The sequence below is a fragment of the Nymphalis io genome, chromosome 15, assembly GCF_905147045.1.
Source record: "Nymphalis io chromosome 15, ilAglIoxx1.1, whole genome shotgun sequence".
Classification (NCBI taxonomy): Eukaryota; Metazoa; Arthropoda; class Insecta; order Lepidoptera; family Nymphalidae; genus Nymphalis; species Nymphalis io.
In genome coordinates this window covers 11762960-11788023 of record NC_065902.1, presented here as the reverse complement: position 1 = coordinate 11788023, position 25064 = coordinate 11762960, and the positions used below count along the sequence as shown (strand labels likewise).

General features: G+C 36.8%; 1 protein-coding gene and 1 long non-coding RNA gene across 26 annotated transcripts; one reads left to right on the top strand and one right to left on the bottom strand.

The window, feature by feature from the left end:
* Positions 1–1845: 1845 nt before the first annotated feature.
* Positions 1846–21202, bottom strand: LOC126773763 (myosin heavy chain, muscle). Of its 25 annotated transcripts, XM_050494904.1 has the most exons (25): positions 20893–21202; positions 20096–20239; positions 18650–18834; positions 18270–18468; positions 17995–18058; positions 17826–17924; positions 17261–17364; positions 15596–15733; positions 15185–15454; positions 14123–14293; positions 12340–12519; positions 12082–12244; positions 11587–11645; positions 10598–10685; positions 10020–10137; positions 9532–9649; positions 8305–8441; positions 8094–8220; positions 7471–7680; positions 6059–6945; positions 5462–5540; positions 4718–4963; positions 2804–4639; positions 2540–2581; positions 1846–2288 (listed from the first exon to the last, which is right to left on the bottom strand). In XM_050494904.1, the coding sequence occupies exons 1-24, from the start codon at positions 21097–21099 to the stop codon at positions 2558–2560; spliced, it is 5853 nt and encodes a 1950-aa protein (XP_050350861.1). In that variant the 5' UTR covers positions 21100–21202; the 3' UTR covers positions 1846–2288; positions 2540–2557. The 25 variants fall into 25 exon arrangements, with proteins under 25 accessions (XP_050350861.1, XP_050350842.1, XP_050350862.1 ...); XM_050494885.1 differs by lacking the exons at positions 2540–2581; positions 14123–14293 and adding an exon at positions 14449–14619; XM_050494905.1 differs by lacking the exons at positions 2540–2581; positions 5462–5540; positions 9532–9649; positions 14123–14293 and adding exons at positions 5761–5839; positions 9112–9229; positions 14449–14619.
* LOC126773878 (uncharacterized) lies at positions 5738–6230 on the top strand. Its single transcript, XR_007669776.1, has 2 exons — positions 5738–5984; positions 6020–6230. It is a non-coding gene; the product is annotated as an uncharacterized LOC126773878 (long non-coding RNA).
* Positions 21203–25064: the final 3862 nt, after the last annotated feature.

The following is a 25064-nucleotide window of genomic DNA, read 5'->3' as shown; positions in this document are numbered from 1 at the left end:
GATGGATATGGATGGATGTTAAATATCTTTACAAAGTAAAGGGCCACCGACCGGAGAAACTAATGTGTTATGTTCATCGTGCCTGTAGTTCCACTGACTAATTCACCCTGCAACGGCAGAGGTTGGCGCTAGAATAGATGATGAGTCGGTGATACCTACCCAAGGCGGGTGTGGGTGTCTGGAGTTTCACAAAGTCCTACCATCAAGAGAAAAGTAATTGCAATTGAAAACATTTCATATTAATAGTTAAAAAGTAATGGATTGTATCGAAATTTTTTAACAAAAACTAAGAAAAAGTTAATCTGAAGATACTCTCACTTAATTGACACAGCATATGGTCGCGGCGCTTAATGCGGGTTCGAGTCCTGCGATATAATATGCGATAGATGAGATTTTTGCTAATGAGAAATTCGACAAAGAAAACCAACAACTTTTTTAACCGCTCAACCCGGGATGTGAACCTAGGAACTTGGAATCTGCGGCTTTTTCTAGCCACTGGACCAGCGAGGCAGGCAAAAAAACTATACATATTACACACACACACACACACATATATATATAAATTAATCTGAATTACGATCTCTTTACATGTTTCTCCATAAATAATATTATTATGATTACCCTAAATTCGGTTTCACGTACGTTATTTATCAAGGAATGCATGACATATATCAATAAATAATGTGAGTTAAATTGCAGTTTAACTAATAATATTATAAGCACTTACGCTTCATTTATTAGTAAAAATATATTTGAATGACGCATGTATGACGTGTAATGAGCCACATAAATTATATGAATGCAGTTTGGCATTTAATTACTAATAGATGTAGCCATATTATATGTATTATAATGATTAATATGTAGACAGATTTAATGATAATATATAGGCAGATTTTATCGTATTGAAGGTAAGAATCCAATAAACAGATCCTGGGTCCCTAGGTCTTTTTGCGACATAATAACGCATTGGCCGTAATGAAAAATGCTTAAGCAAACAAATAGCACAAACGTTCGTCTCTAATTTCAAACTATTTGTCATTTGCACTTGTAACACTTGGACCTGAATTAATAGTAAAAAAAATCCTTAAGACATATAACACGTCTCTATTAAGTCAACTGGTAACAGGAAGGCTGGTTCGTATTTAGCACAGATAATCGGATTTGTGATTCAAGGGGAAATGCTGCTAGCATTCTTCAGGCTATGACTGGTTCAGTAGCTATTTTTAATTTTGATTTGTATGCACTTATTGAAATCCTCAATATAAATAATTCTCGTATAAATTATTTTTATCTGAATAAAAATATATAATGACTTACAAAACAACTCTTTGTCATTCTCAGGATAAAGAATTGTAGTCTGTATTTCTCGTCGGCCGCGGCTACTTATTGTACCGAGCGTACTATTTGTCAATAGCTTGAACCTTGCACGTCATCACTCAAGTGATTAGCTAAATAATATAATCATATTATATATATATAATAAACAGGATTTTGAATCAAATGATTTTAGACCAAGAAATTAAATACATGATGTATTTAATTTCTTGACATTTGAGTTTCTAATTTCATATTATAATATCTTGATATAAAAGATTTCTTTGAAATTTACTTCCAAAAAAAAAAATTAAAAGGTATGCTGTTTTATATAAAAAAGTGATAATCATTTGTTTATAAAGCATTCGAAACCTTCTACTGCTTTTTTCAAGTTGTTAATGCATAAATAATATTAAGTACGTTTTCATTTACAGATTAGAATTTTACTTTTTAAAGTGAGTAGTTATTGAAATTATGAACGTATTTCTTATAATCTATATGAGAATAAAGGGAAAAAATAAAAATACATTTGTTAATATTTTATGACAACGATATCGCTTTATTGGATGTCAAAAAAGGCGAGCGATGGATGCGCGTGCGATTCCGTAAAAAGGTTGGAAGTCGTGTCTCTTAAGTGCGGGTGCACGCCCACCCATCCTCCGCCTTGAGCAATACATACTTCACGGTTATAAATAATTATAAATAAATATCAACAAGATACAAAATAACCTTTCGTAAAAACATTAATATTACTAGAGTTTAATTTTTGGGCGTAACATTTTTGGTACAGCTCTTTTTGGTTCACGCTGTCTTATAATTGCTATTGTATAAAAATGTTGGTATAACGAAACATCGGTATAGTCCGTTTGTTAATTTCTGTAGTGGAACGTTTAGAAATCGTTTTCGGGCGCCAGGTCGAACCTTGGTGGGAAGGTGCCGAAACCGTCAAAGGCGGGGCGCGTACGTTGGGGCTGGAATAAAATAAGATAACTAATAAACTGTTTCGCAGTTAGCAATTTGTTGACAACGTGCGGGATACATGCGGCTTCGCAATACGTTTTCTCTTAAAGACCTATTGAATTACTTTTGATATCGAATCATGCTTAAATTTCATTTATGTAACTAGTTTCAGGACAAACACAGAGGGTTCTATGATATTCTACAAAACGACACTGTACATTGTGCCGTTGTTGTGTTTCTGATCGGGGGCAACACAACTTACATGTGATCCAGTGGTGATCTATGGACGCCCTTTAACGGACGCCTGAATAAATAAAATATGACCATTTAGTAGACTCTTCGTCTCAATCAAAAACTCAAAATTAAAATAAAACATTTCAGAAATTGTTTCTAACTTATCTTTAAATAAAAAAAGTTTTATAATCGCTACTTATTTTAAATTACTGATTATTGAAGATATATTTGCACCTAACCTACGAATGCAATGCGATGTCATTCTATAAATATGTTAAGAAGAACAACTTACCGCTGGACTAACTCCTCTCGCAGCTGATCCCGCGCGTCCCTTGCCACGGAATTTGCTGATAGCTTGCTCGGCAAGGTCTGCCCTTTCTTCGGCTTCTTCCAATTCTTGCTGTGCCTTACGGAACTTAGCCAAGTTAAGGGCGGCGATCTCTTCGGCTTCTTCGATCTGCCTCTTGTAGGTCTTGATCTTCTGCTGCAGTTTGTCGACCAGATCCTGCATGCGTTCATGGTTCTTGCGGTCTTCTTCGGCCTGGAAGGTCAATTCCTTGATGCGTCTTTCAGCCTTGCGCAGGTTCTTCTGTGCATCAGCGTGCCTCCTCTGTTCACCATCAAGCTCGTTTTCAAGCTCCCTTACTCTTTGTTCAAGTTTCTGGATGGCCTTCTTGCCTCCCTTGAGTGCGTTAGCTTCAGCTTCATCAAGTCTGACTTGCAATTCCTTGATCTGCTGTTCAAGTGCCTTGCGAAGCTTCTCCTGGGTCTGGGCGTGTTCTTGCTCAGCACGGAGTTCGTCGGCAAGCCTGGCTGCATCAACCATGGCTTTCTTTGCCTTCTCCTCGGAGTTCTTAGCCTCGTTAAGGAGTTCGTCAAGGTCAGAGTGCAGGGTTTGGAGCTCAGACTCGAGTTTCCTCTTAGCAGCAGAGAGGGAAGCGCTTTGAGCAGAAAGTTCGTTGAGCTGTTCGTGGGCATCACCAAGTTCTTGTTCAGCTTGACGACGAGCACGGTCGGCTTGTTCAAGGAGCGTACGAGATTCCTCGAGCTCATTTTGGAGGGCGTTAGCACGACGCTCTGAGATTCCAAGCTGTTCGCGGGCATCATCACGAGCACGCTGTTCTTCTTCCAAGGCAGTTTGGAGGTCCTTGATCTGTGCCTGGTAACGTTTAATGTTCTTCTGGGCTTCAGCGTTAGCCTTGTTAGCGTGGTCGAGGGCGATCTCGAGTTCATTGATGTCAGCCTCCAACTTCTTCTTCATGCGCAGGGCCTCAGCCTTGCCCTTAGCTTCTGCTTCAAGGGAAGCTTGCATAGAGTCCAAGGCACGTTGGTGGTTCTTGCGGGTATTCTCGAATTCCTCTTCCTTCTCCTGGATCCTCCTGTCAATTTCCTGTCTAACCTGAGACAGCTCGAGTTGAGCACGCAGAACCTTGTTTTCTTCCTGCTCAAGAGCTGCTTCGGCTTCCTCGAGAGCGGCCTGGAGTTCGTCTTTTTCAGCTTCAAGACGCTTCCTGGCCTTCTCGATTTCGTGGATGTTGCGGCCACCTTCGCCAATCTGATCAAGCAGATCCTTGACTTCATCGGCGAGGTTCTTGTTTTCACGGCGCACGGCCTCGAGTTGTTCCTGACCTTCCTCGTAGGCACCCTTAAGGCGGAATAATTCGGTAGAGTAGTTACGGCATTCCTTTTGGCTGGCATCAAGTTCGGCAGCAAGGTCATCAACCTTGAGCTTCCATTCACCGATGATCTTATCAAAGGCCTTTTGCTTCTTCTCAGCAGCGTTAGCGATGGCGGTGGCACGGTCAACCTCGAGTTGCAAGTCCTCGACTTCGGTGGCAAGGCGCTGCTTGGTCTTTTCGAGAGCAACAACCTTCTGGTTGAGAGATTCGATGGTTTCTTCGGCTTCGGCAAGACGAGCTTGGAGCTTGCGCTTGGCTTCCTCGAGTTCCTCGGAGCGGGCAACACCCTCGGACTCGTACTTGGAGCGCCAGAGTTGAGCTTCAGCGTTAGCCTTCGACAGTTGACGCTGTAAGTCAGCCTTGCCTTCGGCTTCCTCTTCCACTTGCTCGCGGATGTTGTCCAAGTCGTGTTCGAGGTTGCGGAATTTGCCAAGCAAAGTAGCGCGTTCCTGTTGAAAAAAGTAAGTATAAAACCTATGCAAATCAAGTCTTAGTATACATTAATAAACATTTAAATTTATACTGACCCTGGCCTCTTCGTCGGCGAGCCTCTTGGTGTCTTCCAGCTGAGTGGTGAGAGACACCTTAATCTTGGAGAGCTGCGACACCTGGGACTCAGCCTCCTCCAACTGGCGGAGCAGGTCGGAGTTCTCAATGGACAACTTCTTCTTAGCGGCATCCAGGTCATTGAGGGTGCGGTTGGATTCATCAGCCTTGCTTTGAACCTCGTTGAGCTGGTGTTGAAGTTGCTTGACGATCTTTTCTTGAGCAGCCTAAGAAAGATTTTAAGTTTAAAATAATGCAAAAAATAGTTACAGCCTTTTTATAATATAAAGGTTTTTAAAAAGGTGTTTTTAATACTAAATTAATATTTTATAAAAAAAATCATATTTAGGTTATTATTAAAAATAATATAAGTAAGTTATTTTAAGAACAACATTTACCAAGTCGTAATTGGCCGTCTCTATCAATTAAATATACAACAAGAAAAGAAAAAAAAAAAATTTTCTTTATTTTGCGTAATGTTATTTTCATGCATTTTCTTGTCCTTGTATTGTTAAAATACATTAGTAGAGTCACACTTTTTTTAAAGCATTCAGCATTATTTTTCAAACGGGATTTTAATTGTTAGTCGTTATTATTTTGAATCTGTTTGTACAGGTGAGTCATGTGTTGTTTTTGTTAAATCTATTTTTGCTCCTTTTATACAAAGCGGCGAAGCGTCCTGTAATTGCTGATGCCAACACGTTTATCTTTTCATCATTGTGTACCTTTTCGTTGGACAAGTGGTCGAGACCGGCGCGAAGGTCATTGACTTCGCTAAAGTATTGAGAGCGCTCTTTCTCAGCCCTGGGTAGATAAAATATAACATAATACTCATTAGTGTTATCCCGTTAGATACCATATCGCTGACAGGATAACTGCCCCGGCGAATCGGTGTTTTAAATTATACATGTTTATCTGTGAATACGATGACATTTGTTGTGTTCAGTTGATTGTCTACCGGGAGAGGACATATCATGCAATTTCACCCCAGGCGGTACACATGCCTTTATGGATGACATGTTACCTTTTCCCTTGCAACTTGGTCAATGGCCGCACGTGTGTTGTTAAGCTCGTTGTAGCAAGATGCACGGTCATGTTCAGCCCTGAGTTTGTAGCAATGCGATAAATATGTATTTCAGAAAAAGCATTTCTGCTTGTGCTTACAAACGCCGATATTATAGACAATATTTCCTTAATCCACAGACAGATCCTTTTTATTCAATTTATATCCACTTTAATAGATCTTTAGTTTAAGTTTAAATAAAGATAAGTTATAAATTTAGATAGTAAAAAATTTAAAAATATAATTAAAATGTACTTACTTAGCCTTAAGCTTGTTGAGCTGGTCGAGTTGCTCACCCATTTCCGCAACGGCATCGTTGTGCTTCTTGCGGAGGTTAGCGAGGGTGGACTCGTGCTGAATGTTAGCTTCTTCCAAGTCACGACGGAGTTTGCTGAGCTCAGCCTCACGCTTCTTGTTAAGTTCAATTTGAGCAGAGGTGGCACCACCGGCTTCCTCAAGACGTTCACCCAGCTCTTCGAGTTCACGAGCAAGATCAGCGCGCTGCTTCTCAGCCTTAGCACGGGCCTGGCGTTCGGATTCGACTTCCTCTTCCAGTTCCTCGATGCGGGCTTGCAGTTCTTTGATCTGTTTCTGGACCTTGCTGACCAAAGATTGTTCGTCTTCGAGCTTGGCAGTGAGAGAAGAGATTTCCTTGTCCTTGCGCTGAATGGTTTGTTCGAGTTCCTTTTTGTTGCGTTCGAGGTCGGAGACGGCTTCCTGGGTAAGTTTAAGGTCGCCTTCAACCTTCCTCCTCTGCTTTTCAACATCACCGCGCAGTTTCTTTTCACGCTCCAATGAGTCTTCGAGCTCATCAAGGGTCTGCTCGAGCTTCTGCTTGACCTTGTTGAGGTGGTTAACCTTGTCCTCAGCGGCTTGCAGCTCCTCAGAGGTCTTCTGGTTAGATTCTCCTTGAAGTTTCTTTTCCTTGTTGAGTTTGTTAATGAGCTCGTCCTGGTGGGCGATTTCATCGTTTAAGTTGCGGATTTGGTGGTCCTTGGTAGCCTTATCCTGTTCAGCCTTCTGGACGTTTAATTCGAGGTCTTCTACATCTTTCTTTAAACCAGAGATTTCCTGCTCCAACTTCTTCTTGGCTTGGAATAGTTGGTTGCGGGCATCCTCTTCCTGGGTGAGACGGTCTTGCGTGTCCTAGAATAAATTTAAAACAATGAGCCACACTAATAAAATGGTTAATGTTAATTTAACTACATTGTCTGTATCGTGCATGTTTTCTGTCTATCAGTAAGTCAGTAATCGTATTATTTATTATTATGGTTTGCAATAAAATCGTGCAATTTGTAGGCGTTCAATTTATTTTTAAACATCTTAAAGTATCTGGTATAAACAAACTTGTGTTTATTTAAAGTACTGAGAGAAACACATTAAATTACACGATATGAGTAATTTCGCCATGTACCTCACCAAATAAATCTTGATTTTTATACATATTTTTAGATTATAATATTAAATGTTTTCAGAATTAAATTATATATTGCAACAAATTTATATACTAAACAAATTTATCCAAGTAATATTTAAATACTTAAATAGCTAAAACTCATCTGAGTTTTATAAAATATAATTAATATTACTATTTTAATCCTTAAAAATATTTGTTAATGTAACTAACCTTAGTTAATATATATTATTTTAAATAAAACTTTTTAAATTTACCCTAAGTTGACCCTCGAGATCAGCCTTCTGTGCCTGGAGTTTGTTGGCACGCTCCTGGGTTTCAGAGAGAGAACCCTTTTCTCCCTCGAGGGAAGCAAGTAGGGCTTGCTTCTCCTCAAGCAGTTTAGAGTTGAGGGCCTCAACCTCCTTGCGGAGTTTTTCTTCCTTCTCAAACGCCTCCTGGGCTTTTTGAGCCTTCTCCTCCAGTTTCTGTAAAATCACCTCACTTTTATCCATACCATCCCACGTTGACATAAAATTCGTCGCCATCGTGAATTTATATCACACCATCAAATTAAACTAGGAATGCTATATTTCGGTTCGTTCGAAAGTTAAGGAAGGGTGGGTGCGCGCGCCGCCGACCACTCCGCAACTAAGTCGCACTGGAGTTTTCCAGCAGGCGTGTTATCGCCCCCGCACGCATTACATTGTGTAAGGAAAAAGCGCGTAGCTGCTGGAGTGGGGATAAATCCAGAAATGGACGCGGCAGGTGCGGTGGTGTCACGTAACCGCCAGGTGGGCGCGGTCGAATCTATTTATATTCACTTGAATCATGCGTTATAAGTGCTGGAATATTTAATAGGTCATAGTGTTCAATCATCGCGAAACAGGTGAAAACGTACCGCGATCTCATCCTCGATGCGGGTGACGTTGAGGAGGGGCTTGACCCTCTGCCACAGTTTCCACCATGGCCAGGTGCGGAGCTGCAAGTACTTGCGCAAGTTGCGTTGGACAACTTGGAGAGCCAATCTATAAAAGAAGAAATAAAATTGTATCGGGCGCGTTTTTAACTATTCTTAGACATGTAATTTTAGCTTAATTTCGATATTATACCTCTGTTCCTGCAACTTCTTGAAGTCCTTACGGGACAGGTAACCACGGATGTAGGCCTGGAGCCAAGATACGATCTTAGACAGCCTGTCGTCACGCAATTCTTCCATCTGACCCAGAACACCAGCGCGGAAGAATACCTATACACCCCAAAAAAGTATTACGACGAGTCAACTAAGTGACTTGATTAAAAAAAATTTGAAAGATTGCATAAGAAATAATCGAATGTTATTAGAAATAGAAAATAATTATATTAACAGCATTACAGAATGTTATTATAATGTATGGCAACACGTTAGTACGACACTTGTAAAACAAGTATCATAATAATTTCCTGTAAAAACTTATGAATTAAATTTTATAATAAAATAACCAAATATTAAAAGTAGGGTAAGCAAAAAATTACAGAGATGACTAAAGCCATGCACATAGCTCTACCTTTGTCTTTCCGAGCCTGAAAGACTCAGAATCCAAGCCGGTATGTTCAAGAATTTTTTCTGTGGCTTTTTCTGCTGTAATTGGCTCTTTGATCAGGTTCGGGCACAGAATTTTGTATCTGCGTTCGAAAAGCACACAAAAAAGATAATAACGCTTTGCTATGTCTAAGGATATGGCAAGGGCAAACAAACACGAGCCTATGTATCTTGGGCTCTAAGGAAAAAGCACCCCTTACTCTGTAAGGGTTGATGGATACAACAAAACCAGTTCCTAAAGGTTATACTATGATTTGAAGCATTTAAAAGTCCTGCGATCAGCCAGGTATTTTTGAATCGCATGACTAACTGCAATCTACTGTTACATTAAACATGCCTTGGTATGACCCAGACGGTAGGACTCGACATCCAAGCCCGTAGCTTCTAAGATGACTTGGGCGATTTTCTTAGGGTCAGTTTCTTTTTCCGCAGCTTGAGGGGCCAGGATCTTGTAGCTACATTTTTAAATATATGGCAAACAATGAGGGAATGTCAAACAAAACAGTTATCATTAATGCTCCATCGCATATGATAAACCTTACAACTACCTTATATATCTAAAAAAGTCAACATGATTTCGTAGTTTCATGTAACCGATACATTAACTCTAAGTATCGTCGTCTTCTACAGTTTCTAAGTGCTAAACAATGTCGATTATTATGAAAGGTGGGGGAAAAAAAATACTGCGAGATGTACTTTATGTACATTTTGTAATTATAGGAACACTCATCTACGGATGAACCTAATATAGCCTTGCCTTTGTGTGACCTATACGATAACTTTCAGGGTCAAGCTGAACTGCTTCAAGACACTTCCTAGCTGCCTCTTTTGGATCTTTTTCAGCAGACATAGCGGCGGGTGCAAGAATCATGTAACTGTTTTTGTTAAATAATAAAGTTTAGTAAACCATTAAAAAGTTTGACGCGATACAACCAAAGACTCAAGTGTCACGTGTATAGATTTGAAAAGTTGATGCATTAAAATAATTTTAGAACATGTTACTCATAACTAACGTGCTTCCTATGACGTCAGTAAGAGTCAGCTTCTATAGGACAAGAATAAAACTGTTCCAGTTTTACGAATGTTCTAGAGCTATAAGAATTTGTTTAGGCTGCCAACGAAAATAATCCACTTAATCAAAATATTCATGATCCTAGTGCATACAAATAAAGTAAGAATATTATTTATGACCTTTTTCATTTTTAAACAAATTCAATTTTATTAAAAAGGATTTCATTTTCTTACCGGAGCTTGAAGTCTGGGTAGACCATCCTGTTGGGGAAACCTTTACGGCAAATACGGATGCCTTCAAGCACACCGTTACAGGTGAGCTGGTGCATCACAAGGTGAGAGTCGATGAGACCTGGTGTGCGGAGACATTAGGGTAAAGAAGATTTCCACGTAATTATTTTTAAAAAAAATTAGATTGCATATAATAATTGTAGCTACCCTTTGTAATACTTAAGAGAATTTGTATTTTGAATACGTAAACAATCAATAATATAAATAATAAATCTTCTATAAATAAATAGTAGCTGGAGATTTTATTTTAGGTCATCCAGACATGACGAAGTTTTGGGAATTTAGTTTGTTCGCCTCAGAATGCCAGAACTTCTAAATATATTTTCGTCACTTAGCACCCACACATTTTCGTAGGTGTTGAGTGAGTATGTAGGCGTCGCTATGTGCTATAAAATTCCAAGTTTATAACTCAATAATTTAATATGCAACAGATTTAAAGTGGCGATTAATATTTTTGGCTACAAAATGATGTCTGGGTGTATATTTTTGCTAGAATACTCATAAAATTATTCAATACTCACCAGCCTGTTTCAATTCATTGGGAATGATACAACGCACGAAGTGAGGTTGAGTGGACCTCAGCGTTGTCATCAGATTGTTAAGTTGTTCCTGTGCATAATAATGATACGGTTAGATGGTGAAATTTCGTTAAAGTATTATTTAGCAACACACAAAATCTCGATCTCTTTTCAAAATAAAGTGAATTAATATAATAACACAAAATAGGTATTAAGTAAAATGTTTTTTTTTTAACATAAAACACACATTTAATGAAACATTGAAGTATTGAATGACAAAACGAACATAGAAGAAACACACAAAACTAGGGTTAATACAAAATACTTTGACAAACATAAAGCTTAGTTATATTGAGCAGGAAAGTAGTGGTTTCCTCAACGGTTTGCGTTTTGGTCATAATTGATTTTTTCGACACACTTAAGTATAATGTGTGTCTATAATGATTTTTGTGAAAACGATCTTATTATGATAATTATTATTTTAATGAATGTAAAGAGGAAGATCACCCCATGTATCAGAAATTGAGGTTTTATAAACTATTTCATTTTTAGAAATAGCTTAACCAAGTGCAGATTTAGGAAGTATATCTACACTAAATTAAGATGATTTATAAGTATCAAATAATCCAAAGAATTATAATTTTGTTTGTACCCTGTAGGCAGATGAGACAGTAGCAAAACCACCTCCCTTCTTACCGCGACCTCCTATGGATGTACATTAACAAGCAAAAATTAATGCAAGGACGACCACAATTACAAAGGAGAAAATAGATATCGTCGACGATACACCTGCGGGCTATTGAAACGAGTGCTGTAAAACATATGTTGACGTGCATAACGATTTATTTATAGTAAAGCATATAGGGTTGATACTTTTGCACGTTTATATTACATTTAATAATAACAAAAGCGTCAACCCTGTGCATGTGGATAGACGTATACAGTAAGCGACGTGACACAGAAGCAAATTTTTTGACATTGTGTCATTTTACCCTGTAAAGTGATGACACGGTCTGGAAAGCAGAACCCTTAGCACGCTTGCCCCCAGCGCCTATTTTACGTGAAATATATTTGTGAAAAGGAAAATATTGGTGCTTATTGATGTCACGATTGTGCTCCTCAATAGAAACATTGTATAAATTTAAACCAGCAAGAAATCTCAACAGGTTGTTAGTTAAACCAATTATTAAGGCAATTTCTACATTAAATATCAGAGTACGATATGCACAAATCCTTTATATTACCTTATATATTTATTTAATTTCCTTTCTCATAGTGTAATGTACATGTTTACAGCAGTCATTTGAAGATTATAATATCCTCACACAGGATATTCTTGACACAATCATAAAGATATGCTGTATTTTAATACAATCGATGAATAAATCAAACTAGATGATTAAGTTTATAATTTTCTAAATGAAAAGTCATATTTGGTTTAAATAAAGATATTTGTCTTAAGGATAAACAGATGAAATAATACATACCCTTGCCGCCACCACCACCAGCTCCAGCATCACCAGACTGGCCAGGATGGTCAGCGAAAATTTCCACCAACAGTTTGTTGGCACCCTTCTTGAATTGGTCAACGACAGTGTCGTTAAGAGGGTCCTTGTTCTTTTCAAGCCAGCCAGTGATGTTGTAACCGACCTTTTTTATGAAAAAAAATTATATTACTATCATATTGCTTATAAAAGCGTAGCTTAGTTATTGTAGGTTTATGTTTTGGACCTGAAAATACTTACATTACCGGCGTAGTGACCAATAGCGAAGTGAGCGGCTTGGCAACCAGGCTTGGGGGGCTTAGGCTTCAGGTAAGGAGCAGATTTACCCAAGTGGTTGTTGTTCAACTTCTCAACGAAAGTCTGGTCGGTAGCTTTCGGGAACATAGACTCTTCCTCAAGAATTGAGAGGATACCCATGGGCTGAAATCGAACCAATCAGATTAAAACACGAAAGCCTTTAGCTGAGCGACAGATCGATTATTTAAGATCTGCTGGTAAATGTATTTATGGAATTTGAATTGTGCTTTAAAAAAACTAAGTAAAAAATTTAAGCTGTATGCTTTTTATATTCGTGTATTTATGTGAATAAATGTATATAAGAGAAAATATAATAATTTAATATAAGGAGTACTTATAACTAAATTGTTATGCGTTAAAATGAAAGCAACATGCAAAAAGAATATTGTATGTCTGTGTTTCGTGCTATATTTTACGTTATTCTTGTACTTAGCGTGTTAATTATCCTATTATCAGAACTTTGATTATGATTTAATAGCAAAAAAAAACAATCGAACCACAAATCTGCTTAATATTATTATCTTTAATATAATATATTTTGCTCTACATATATTAACTAGTGTGCTTTCTGTCAACTGTTCGATTTTTACATTTACTTAGATCGCGATGACTTAGTGCAATTTTTAGAGTAATCTATAATATAGCAAATGAATTAGCCGTTTCGATTTTTGGCGTGTGTTTATCAAGCTTCTATTTATTTTAATAGATACCGCGTGTGGAAAGGGATACAGCCAGCAATTTTCTTGCATTTGCAGGCGATGAAGGCGTTGGCCTTAATTATACCAGCCTGAAGCTTTTTCTAAACGCGACCCTACGCCTCAAGCTATACAATTTACATCTCAATACCTTTTCTATTAAATTAATGGTCGGTTGGAGGTCCATACCAAAATCAATAAACTCCCATATGATCCCTTCTCTTTCGTATTCCTCTTGTTCTAGGACGAACATGAAATGATTAAAATACTGTTGCAATTTTTCGTTGGTAAAGTTAATACAGAGCTGATTAAACCCGTTCATCTGCCGTGGAAACATGTAAAAAATATCGAAAGAAAAGTTAACAATCTATATACTGGTTTGAATATAAGTCGTAGTGTGGGTGCGTGTCGTTATGTATAAGTTGGTTTATATAGATAGATAGAGTAAAACACACGGTAGGTCACACAAAACGTCAATTACATTGGCTGGTCCGTCGAGAAAAGCGTACTTTAAGGCCGATTATATAATTTCGAAATATTATTCATGCCAATAATATGTAATTTTGACGACTTTTCTCGAGGACAATGGCGAGTTGCAAGCTTTCTTGGTTGCGTTTCCGCCATCTACCTTTTCAATTAGGTCAATGCAATTTTGGAGGTCCATGCCAAAATCAATGAAAGTCCATTCGATGCCTTCGCGTTGGTATTCTTCTTGTTCCAACACGAACATATGATGGTTAAAGAACTGCTGAAGTTTCTCGTTGGTGAAATTAATGCAGAGTTGTTCAAAACCGTTGAACTGCAGGGAGATAATTAATGAAAACGTTAAAGCTAGGGGTTATATACATTAATTAGGAACGTAAACAAAATACGGCTACGGATCTCATTCCGCAGATATTTTTCCCTAAACAAGACCTGGGTGTGCAATTACGTGCCGCGTCTATCCCCATAGACTTGGCTATCGTGCCAAACTAAATCCCGTCTGTAGATGTTCTGGCGACGACGAGCAAAACGATCCGATGGACAATTACCTTCTCGATCAAATCGATACAAGCTAGCAAGTCCATTCCGAAATCGATGAAGGTCCAGTTGATGCCCTCTTTCTTGTACTCCTCTTGTTCGAGTACGAACATGTGATGGTTAAAGAATTGCTGGAGCTTCTCGTTTGTGAAGTTAATGCAGAGTTGCTCGAAACCGTTGTACTTTTAAAACAATACGAATCCCAGATAAGAAAAGGACAAGAGTTAGATTGCTAAACTATAAAATCGATTAGTAGCAGGGTACGACGATAGCTAAACCAAACATTGATAACACCAAAAGTTCTTTGCTGTCCTTGGGTTTTTTTCACCCAGTGTACCTTTTCGATAAGGTCAATGCAGGCCAGTAAGTCCATTCCAAAGTCAATGAATTCCCAATGAATTCCCTCCTTGGTGTACTCTTCTTGTTCCAACACAAACATGTGATGGTTGAAGAATTGTTGTAGTTTTTCATTTGTGAAGTTAATACAAAGTTGTTCGAACCCATTGAACTAAGGGAGTAAATTGCATTAATATCAAAGAAAAAACTTTTTATTCTTTCTTTACCATTTCACCTTTTACCTAATCTGCTTACTTCTTATAGCTATAAAAAACATATGTATAGTAATAAATCAAATATGTAAACATTTCATCCATAATGTTGTAATTTATATGTTATATATAATATGTACTTGAATTTAAATTCAATTACAAGTTAAAAAACCGAATTTGACTGTTTTTTTTATAGAATAGGAAGGCGGACGAGCATATGGGCCACATGATGGTAAGTGGTCACCAACGCCCATAGACATTGGCATTGGTAGAAATGTTAACCATCGCTTACATCACCAATGCGCCACCAACCTTGGGAACTAAGTAATGTTATGTCCCTTGTGCCTCTAGTTATACTGGCTCACTCATCCTTCAAACCGGACACAAAAATAACAAGTGCTGGTGTATTGTGGTAGAATATCTGATGAGTGGGTGGTCCTAGTCAGACGAGCTTGCACAAAGCTCTACCACCTGTATTGATCAAAAATATTTAATCAGGTTATATAAGTTTATTTTGATACTCACGTCGAAGATTTCGAAACCAGCAATATCCAGTACACCGATGAAGTGCTGTCTCTTCTGCTTGGTGTCTAGGGTTTCATTACACTTCTTGACGAGCCACTTGAAGAGACGATCGAACATGCCCTTACAAAGAGCACCGACGGAGTTGGTGACTTGGTCCTTGTTACGACCCTGGGTCACGAATTCGTTTCCGACCTTGATGCGGGGCTTCAGCAAGTTCTTGTACAAGTCAGCGCAGTCAACACCGAGGAGCTTGGCAACCTTGTCACCGTCCTGAAAAGAGTAAAAAGGAAAGTGTTATTTCGTTTTTGGTTCTATTTGAGTAAATTAATTAAATTTGAAGATTTATAGAAACTAATGCGAGTACTTTTATTTACATTTATTATATAAATATAGGCTGTTAATGATACTTGCCTCAGTGCCATCAGCTTCAGCCTGTTCCTCACGACCCCTCTGCTTGAACTTCATACAACCCATGTGCATGACAGCGGCGGTGATCTTGTATACATTGTCCTTCTCTTCTTGGGTAAAACCAAGAATGTCGAAGGCTTGCTATAATAATAACGCATATTAATATTGTTGAAATAACGATATTGTTTAATGAAACTTTCAAAAGAATTTGGACGATTAATATGTTGATATAAATAACAATGAATTTGAAAATTAATACTCTTATATGTATAATATATTATTTATTATTAATCAAAAAATAGTTAAAAGGTGCGCATAAATCAAATATTGCAATTTTCTTACCACTAGTTATATATAAAAAGGTTAGTAAAAGAAAGTAGCATTAAGGCATATTTAGCAAAATTAAGGCTTTTTGGGTCGAGTTCGGAATAGGCATATTGTACAATATTGAAACTAGGGTTGAACTATATCTAAACTAATATAATAAACATATATGATATATCAGGGTTGTATCCAGACTAAATCCAGTTCCTTGGATATTAAACTACGTTGTAAAAATAAAAGTGGTAATCTGCAATTTGCAGACTATTGAGATTTTCATCTCATTTTCCGCTTCTTTACAGGGTCACTCGCATTATCTCATAAATACCCTTTAGACTTACGTCTGTCAGAAGACATTCTTCACCGTCATCAACGTTGGGGATAGTAATCTTACCCTGGGAGACGTTATAGTAATCGTATATGTCGTTGGACAACATACACATGTCTGTTGGTTAAACAAGGATACTTCATTTATTATTATTACAAATACCTTACTGTCATACAAGTACCTATGTCGAACCTATCCTGAAACCTACGCTGTCTGTGTCGTGTCTGTGAAAATACCTAATTATTGTTGTGTGTTGGGGGGGTGCCTGTGCTAGGGAATAAATAGCCTTTTGTGATTTAAAACCTGTGCAAAACGCTCACTGGACCTTTTGCAGGGAGCGAGCATGCAATATGCATGTCAGAAATTTTGTCAGAATTTGGTCAAACTTTGTGGACTTCGAATAACTGATTCAAGACGCACGCTCCTTGCGTAGGCTTACAACTTACGACCGTCAGATCGAATTGTTCAACGTCGTTGACACCAGGTATCCGAGTCTTCCCCTGACTTATAAGGGGATAGTCCGAGATGCGGTTGCTTAGCATCGTTAACTCTGTAAAGATCAAATTATCTGACATACACATGCGTTGACTGAATTTTAATCAGTCTTAAGCAAAGCAAGCGGAAAGAAACACAAGAGACAAGAAGATAGAATATGAAACACACGAGCCAGTAGTCTTATTCTGGACTCACGTCAGTAAGTTTCATTTCTTCACCGTCGTCAACACCAGGGATGACGGTCTTTCCTTGCGATACGATGTTGTAGTCCATGACGTTGTTAGACAAATAGCAGATGGCTATAAAACGACACCAATAACAGTCACGTGTGGTATTTGGTGCATTTAAGCTAAGGGGACAGTTTCATGCTTTGATACGGATAAACAAAACTATTCTAAAACATCTCGTTACAGTTCTTGGGCGAGATTACTCGATCACTAGCCGGTTGTATGCGGCGAAGTGATCAGACGGAAACAACTTTAGGAACCCTGTCAACGCCTTCAGCTCTAGGAAGGCTAACTTACATCGGTCAACAGACATTCCTCGCCATCATCTACGTTTGGGATTGTAGTTTTTCCTTGCGATACGATGTAATAATCATGTATGTCGTTTGACAGCAGACACATGTCTAAATAGTGGAAGTAAAGTTAATATCTATTTTAAATTATCAGTTCTAGGTTTCTGTGTGTTGTGCAATTAGTAATTTTGTGTAATAATTGAATAAATTAATCTATATTCAGTCATGTTATATAAAAACATATTTACACTTATAATCGATTTAATTTAATTATTTTAAATTTTCAGTAAATACGAGTTTAAAAAATATATTTAATTACTTATTAAATTCAAAAATTATTTTCTATTGTTTTAATCACTTTAAAGTATACTTATTGATAATGTTAAGGTTTTCGTTGTTTAATTTCAGTCATAAGTGGCGTCATAAGTCAAACTTCTTCAAGTGGCTCATAATTTTAGTTAACATGACTAGTTATTCCTTAATTAATAAGTATCTTCAATCCGTTCAATAGTTTCTAAGTAGTCTATTTTCCTAAAAAATCATTATTAACCAATGGAAACAATGTTTCGTACCTTTAAGACCGCTTACGGAACCAGACATCATCTGGTAGAAGATGTGGTAAGAACGCTCAAGGGCTTGCTGGGAAATTACACGAGCCTTCTCGAGCAGGTCTAGTAGAAAAAAAGTTAATTTAGTTTATAATCAAACGGAATTTCATCATTCATTTGAAAGATTACTTACAGGTCTCAATGTCAGCACCAGCCAGTTTTCCAGAGGGGCCGAAGTGAATACGGATGAATTTACCCTGGGCACGAGGAAATCATAGATTAATTAATGGTTGAGTTAAGATTAGTAGACTCTTGTATGTTCTGGTATTCTTGATTCATACTTAATTATAATTGCTATTAGTCTCTCACTTTTTGTAATAACTTTAATAAATATTTTGTTTTTTAAACATGAGGATATGTTTTTACTATAAAAAGTGTAATATAAAGTGTAATTAAAGGTATACTTACGAAACGCGAGGAGTTGTCGTTACGCACAGTCTTGGCGTTACCGAAGGCTTCAAGCACAGGGTTAGTTTGGACGACCTGGTCTTCCAGGGATCCCTTTCCTTTGTCCTGCGACGGGTCTTTCTTTTGCGCAGCACCAACGGTGGCGAAGTAAGCAATTACCTTCTTCGTGTTCTCAGTCTTTCCGGCACCAGACTCACCACTGTCGTTTATAAGACATTTTTTTGTTAATTTAAAGATAATCGTCGTAATAATCGTTAAATAAGTCTAAGGACTAAAAACTACTTTTAAATAGGAAAATGTTTATCGGTAGTGTGAAAGTTTTTACTTTGAACGTATTTGCTTTTAATCTATTTCTTTTTACTAATAATTGAGTTACTTACGTAATCAACATAGATTGATTTTCGTGGTTGGTTAACATGTTGACGTAGGCGCCGTCGGAAATGGCGAAAATGTGGGGTGGCACTTCCGAACGACGCTTGCCTCGGTAAAGCTTGGCACATCGGAAGGTGTACACGGGGAATCTCTTGTAAGGGTTGATGGCCACACAGAAGAGACCCGAGTAAGTCTGCATGGGATTTTTGATATATTAGATAATGTTGCAAGCAGTGATTTAGTGATGATAACGCAATGAATTTGAAACAAAATTTAAGAGTAAAAAGTAACATACTGTAGTTTTAAAATTTGAATTAAAAGTAGAGAAACAATGGGGCAATGTTGTGATTATTTAAATAGTTTTGTAGATAAAAAAATCAAATGGAAGGAAAATTCAATGACAAAAATAATTTTAAATTTTGAACGACACGTAACGTTAATAAGAACACAGAAAAACACACGAATATACACACAGAAACAGTAGTTTCGTCGCCTGATACTTATAAAATTCTCCTTAATATTTATCACTATATGAAAAAAACAACTTACTAAATATATAAAAAAATATTTTACATACAGTAAAAATAACATTGGAGAATTTTAGTTCGTAATTTACATATTGAAAAATAAACCATCATAAGAAAATATGTCTTGAAAAGAAAATAGAAGAGCCAGATGGACATTTCACTATGTCTTTTATCCAGCTATAAAACAAAAACAGTGTAGATCTTACTTCTAAATATTTCCTTGTTCATTTAAATTCATAGAAAGTAAGAACTCACTTTTCATACAACACTGAAAAAAAAACTAGTCTATAGACAATAAAAAACAGAGATCCTGGACGCCATGGAGTCCATTTCCACCGTCTTGTCCTGTGTACAAGGTTTCAAGAACGGCGCTGAAATAGGAGTACGGAAAATTGAGAGAACAGAAAAGTAGACACCATTTGGAAAGAAGACTTGCCTAATATTGGAAAATCTAATATTTATTTTGAATTAAATGTCAATGCAATATTCTGTAACATATTGATTTTGACATTGAATATTATGTAAGGCATTTTAGTTTTTAATTCGCCTTTTTGATGATTAAATTATCATCAACATAGTTTTAATAATATTCTCTTAATTATTATTTAAAACTTTATCAAATAATATAAGTTTCACAATTATGAATTTACAATAAAAACTTGAAGACATAAAGTAATTATCATGTTATATTTGAAAATCGCATCAGAGCTAAATATATAACGCTCAAAATAGAACGATAAACACAGTCGAGCTCTGATCTCTCCGAATCTATATTTATATTCGACTCTAATTGAACTGTCAATCTAAGATTAATTGGATCTAAAACTTGATAATTTTCCAATGATTTGATGACGTAAAGAGATTGGAAAGGCTAGGAAAAAACATGCAAACTCGAACGCTGCAACTCCTGACTTTTTCCTGACTTACGTAAATAAGCTTATGGTAATATCTCTGCTTCAAGTTATACAAAACCGAAGCGTCGTTGAGGTATGTCAAATTGGACATATCCTCACATTTTTCGTACTTAGGCGGGTTGACTTGTGCTACTAGGTCCTTCTTGAAGTCTTTGGTCTGCGGGAAAGATATGGCGATCAGTATTATAGTAATGGTAAAGGCGCCTCTTGCGCCTACTTACATATATAAGTTTCGCATAGTATCGTTGTCGAAGGTTGTGAAGTACGGCAGCCTCGTTAAGATACGTCAAGTCAGCCATGTCTTCGACTTTCTCGAATTTCGGCGGGTTTACTTGTGAGAGGAGTTCCTTTTTTAATGTCTTCTCCTGCTCATTTGATAAATGTATTAAATATGTGAACACAATACGTTTAGCTAGATTTGTTAAACAAATAATAATATATAAATATATATTACATAAAGTTCCTTGATATTAAGATAGTTGAAGTAATAAATTCAACTAAATCTGGACTTTATTGTATTAGTCTTTTGATCAATAAAATTTAATTGTCTCTCGTAATAGTTAATAATATATTAAACTTACAAATAATAATAATTAATAATTAAATAATATTAGATAATGATTTCAATTTAGTAATTGAATATTCAACTATTTATTGTTGTAATATGAATTTAAGTTTTATTCCAGGATGTCTATTATATCCTCTTCTTGTTCTTTTAAATATTCTTTAATTTTCAAATTATTTTTACTAACTTAAAAAGTATAAGCCCGATTTGGTAATTTATCGCCACCATAGTCCATTACTAATTACCTCGCCTCCGGGAAGGTTGACGGTCACCAGGTCACCCTTGGTGGCCTTAATTTCACCCTGCACGAAGCCCTCTTTTTCGTCTGGAACCCAGCAAGCCTTCTTGCCATCGTAGGGCTTGCTCTGGTCGATACGCTTTTGTTCGAGAGAGACGAACAGGTATGGGGTCGGATCGGGGTCCTCACCCTCTTGTACTTGTGGCTTCGGCATTTCGGAGGGGCTTACGAGACTTTTGGGCTAGTCGAGACACGAGAACACAGCCCTGGAGTCTTCCTGTTGAAAATGCTAAACGTTAGCCGAGCGTTCCTCCTGCACGCGAATCAGAGGCCCCGTGCGTCTATTTGTGGCTGTAACCCGAGTAGTAGCCGATTTGGGAACCGTGCCAGCTCAAACGCCGTTTGCGTAACACGAAATTTTATGCGCGCGTTTTTATTAGCTTATCCCGAACGGCCCTTCGCGGATGTTACGTCACAGGAATGCGGTTCTGGAGCGACGCCAACGGATTTAGACCGATCATGGATTGTTGTTTATTGTCTTTTATGGCAATGGTTGCTGGTTCGAGAGTTCTGAATGACTTTAATTGTTATTGCTATCTAATTCGGGATTCCCCTTACAATCAAAGCTGAATGAAAATTTTATTTCCTTTTCAATCATCTACTAATTAATTTATTTCTAGAATATATTATTTCTAAATGATATTATGTTCATTACAATTATGCTAAATCATTTTTTTAACTTAATAAAGATTCGATACTACTAATGCGATTTTTTTTAAAATTATATATCAATTTGTTAAGAACTTTTCAAGAATCAATTTCTTTTTTTCATTCAACACACTGAAACGCATTTCCAACAATCCACCACCAAGGCAATAAACAATTGGAACCTCACTTGGAGCCACTTGCACACAATTGCAAAAATCCAATCCAATCGGTAAACCAGCTGGCGTCCTTCGACGTCACTTTCAATCTCGAATCACTCGCGATGTTAAAGATGCACTACACTAGACGCACGGGGTAACACATGCGTGCGTACTTACGTTTAAAGCCGTTCTGACCGGCGGCGGGGAGCTCCGTTCCTTTTTATACGCGCAACACGACACCACCGCGCCCGATCACCCCATTTTAGGCGGATGCCAGCCTAGCCAGCACTTTCAGACGAGCTTAGCTTTCACTCGAGCGGGAACGCTCGCAGAATACATCGCTGGACGTTGAAAAAATTCGATTTTCCTGTAGAGAGCGCATGTTAGATGACTGCTGGAGTCGCTGGAGTCGCTGGAGCTGAAACGCATGTTTATAGAACGAAACAGCCGTGCTTATTGAGATTATAGCGTAATTGAAAACAAACTTGCTGTTAATCAGTTCGCTAAAAGTGGTATACGAGTGAATTTGGTTTGGATGCAATAAGGTATTTTGGAAAGATCGTAATATTTGAATTCTTTTAATATTTGTATATGTTTCGGAAAACATTTTTTTTTTGTAATACAAAAGGGTTCTACTTTTAAAATCAATTTAAAAATATAAAGTCAACGATATCTCGAATTCAAAATAAATAGAATAAATATAAATATATTTTTTATATACATGAATATTATAAGCAACGCAGAGAACAATATTTCTTTATTTAATTCTCGTGGTAAATTTTAAAAAATAAACTATATAAAGTTTCTGTGACATAATAGGGTAATTGGTGTTTAAGCTCGTTATTAAATTTAAATTAATCGACATCATGTATGACACGTCGATGAAGTAAACACGCTGGAGGACGTGACGACCACGAAATGTCACATAAACGTGTGTAAATGCATTCGATGTCACGCTGGAATATTAATGTGTATATTTTATCCTCAGGGTTGTGTATTAGTGTACAAGATTTTTGATTTTCACGGCACTATTATATTCAAGATTTCAGATTCATGAGTGTAATGGTAACTGCTCTTAGATTACGGCTCAAATAATAAATATTTTTTAAATAAATTCTTTGTTAAATTTATCGTGTGGTTCCGAGAGTATAGATTAAAATAAATCAAATCGAGTAATTCTTTATTCAAATGGCTTATAACACACTTATGAAACGTCATGCTACAGTATAGAATTAAATGTAAAGCTACCACCATTCGGAATCTATAATTTACCGCGAAGGACCGGCAAGAAAACTCGGTTACTTTTTTCACCTTTGTCAATAGAAATTAAATTAAATATATGCATACCCTACTTGGAATCCAAGAAATACCAGCTCCACGTTTTTTCACATAATGTGCGTAATCTATCAAAGCTTTTTTGACATGAAATATCATTTTATTAATAGACAAAGTTAAAAATACTGTGGAATCTTATTATAGAAACGGATACAGTTTCCCAGGAAGGATTTATTGACTTTGCAAAGTCGGAAAATAGGTGTTATAAGTTTATCTTTTTTATATATTATAGGTTGAGCAAATGGGCCACCTGATGGAAAGTGGTTACCAACGCCCGTAGACATTAGCATTGTAGTAGAAATGTTAACCATCGCTTACATCGCCAATGCGACACCAACCTTGGGAACTAAGATGTTATACCTCTTGTGCCTGTAATTACACTGGCTCACTCACCCCTCAAACATGAACACAACAATACCAAGTACTGATTTTTTGCTATAGAATATCTGATGAGTGTGTGGTGTGAACCTACCCAGACGAGCTTGCACGAACTCTTTACTCATCGTGCTTATATAATGATTGTCACTGTTTCTTTCAAAAATATCGATATGATTGTGAATATATATAATATTTTTGTGACGTTTTTAGTATGCTCAGTTTATTAAGCATCCTGAAGGGCGCCCGAGCTCCAATATTATAAATAAATCGGACAACACTCTTTTGTTAGATAATAATTTTAAAAGTAATAGAAAAAAAGCAAACATTTGAACCCGTGATTATCAAACAATCAATCGACCATTAAAATACCACTGTCAAAATCATCTCCAAAGTAGACATTGGGACCTAAAAAATATGAACTATTCCTTACAATTATTATACCACCAATCTTGAAACCTAAAATGTGATATGTAATCAGATCCTGCCTGTAGTTACACTGACTCACTCACCCTTCAAACCAAAACACCCTTACTTATTAGTATTGCTATATTTATATTATAGTATTGCTGTTTGGCTGTTGAATGTGTGATCAGTGGTCCCTACCCAGACGGGCTTCCACAAAGCTCCACAACCTTCCACAAAGATCTTTATATTATATTCTCCACAAATATTGATTTGTTCTATATATTAATTACCAAACATTAAATAACTAAACTATACAAAATATATATTACCGAAAAAAAGTGTATTCTTAAATTAAATATAGGTACGCCAATGCAAGCCATATTAGCTAAACATAAATAAAATATGGACTTTAGGAATATAAGTTTTGTTAAATGATAAATAATTCAAAAAGACACAATACTATCCGCCTGGCATTACACGGGAAGCACTAATCAGATATATTTCTTAGTAACTTTAACGACACAGCGCGCCATGTAAGCTTCTCCTCTCAAGAAGGCTTAGAGCCAATTCAACCAAGATACAGTTTGGGTTGGTGAATACAAATGTTTCAGCCTATTTTTTCCCATTTTCTTGTTTTTCTCATACGAATTAAGCATTAAAAATCTCAGCGTTATTAATCTTCCTTTACATGAACCCACTGCGCTATGATATCCCAACAAGAGACGAGAGGCATACAAATGAAATGCAACCAGCCTACCTAGATGTACCTACCTAAGCAAAGAGCATGAAGACTTGTATTATTTACTAGCGAACTTATCATGCACTAGTATCAGTATCAGGTACTAGTAATAGTGTCAGGTACTAGTTTCCAGCCGCATGTTTGCTATCTTTTGTCCTTTTCTATATCCCTGACAATATGTATGCAAAGTTTCATGATTATCGTTTCAATAGTTAAAACGTGATTGCGTAAAAACAAACTCACTTCCACATTTATAATATTAGTAACGACGAATAAAATTATTGAATACATTTGACAACCCTGCTATGAATTTAATTAACCTACAAATTTCGGATTTACAAACTGTCATAACACACGTAACATTAAATCTATCCGAACACTATTTGCACGTACATTAAATCAACATACGTTGCAATCAATTGAATTAAATGCGACAATAAAGTAAAAAATTTAAGT

Bases quoted from the DNA above. Each gene is read 5' to 3' on its own strand.
- LOC126773763 (XM_050494885.1), bottom strand. From the start codon at position 21,099: ATGCCGAAGCCACAAGTACAAGAGGGTGAGGACCCCGATCCGACCCCA. The intron at 14,620-15,184 runs GTGAGTATCAAA...TTACTCCCTTAG, and splicing joins CTGGTTTCGAAATCTTCGAC to TTCAATGGGTTCGAACAACT. The intron at 8,442-9,531 runs GCAAGGCTATAT...TGGGGTGTATAG, and splicing joins ATCGTATAGGTCACACAAAG to GTATTCTTCCGCGCTGGTGT.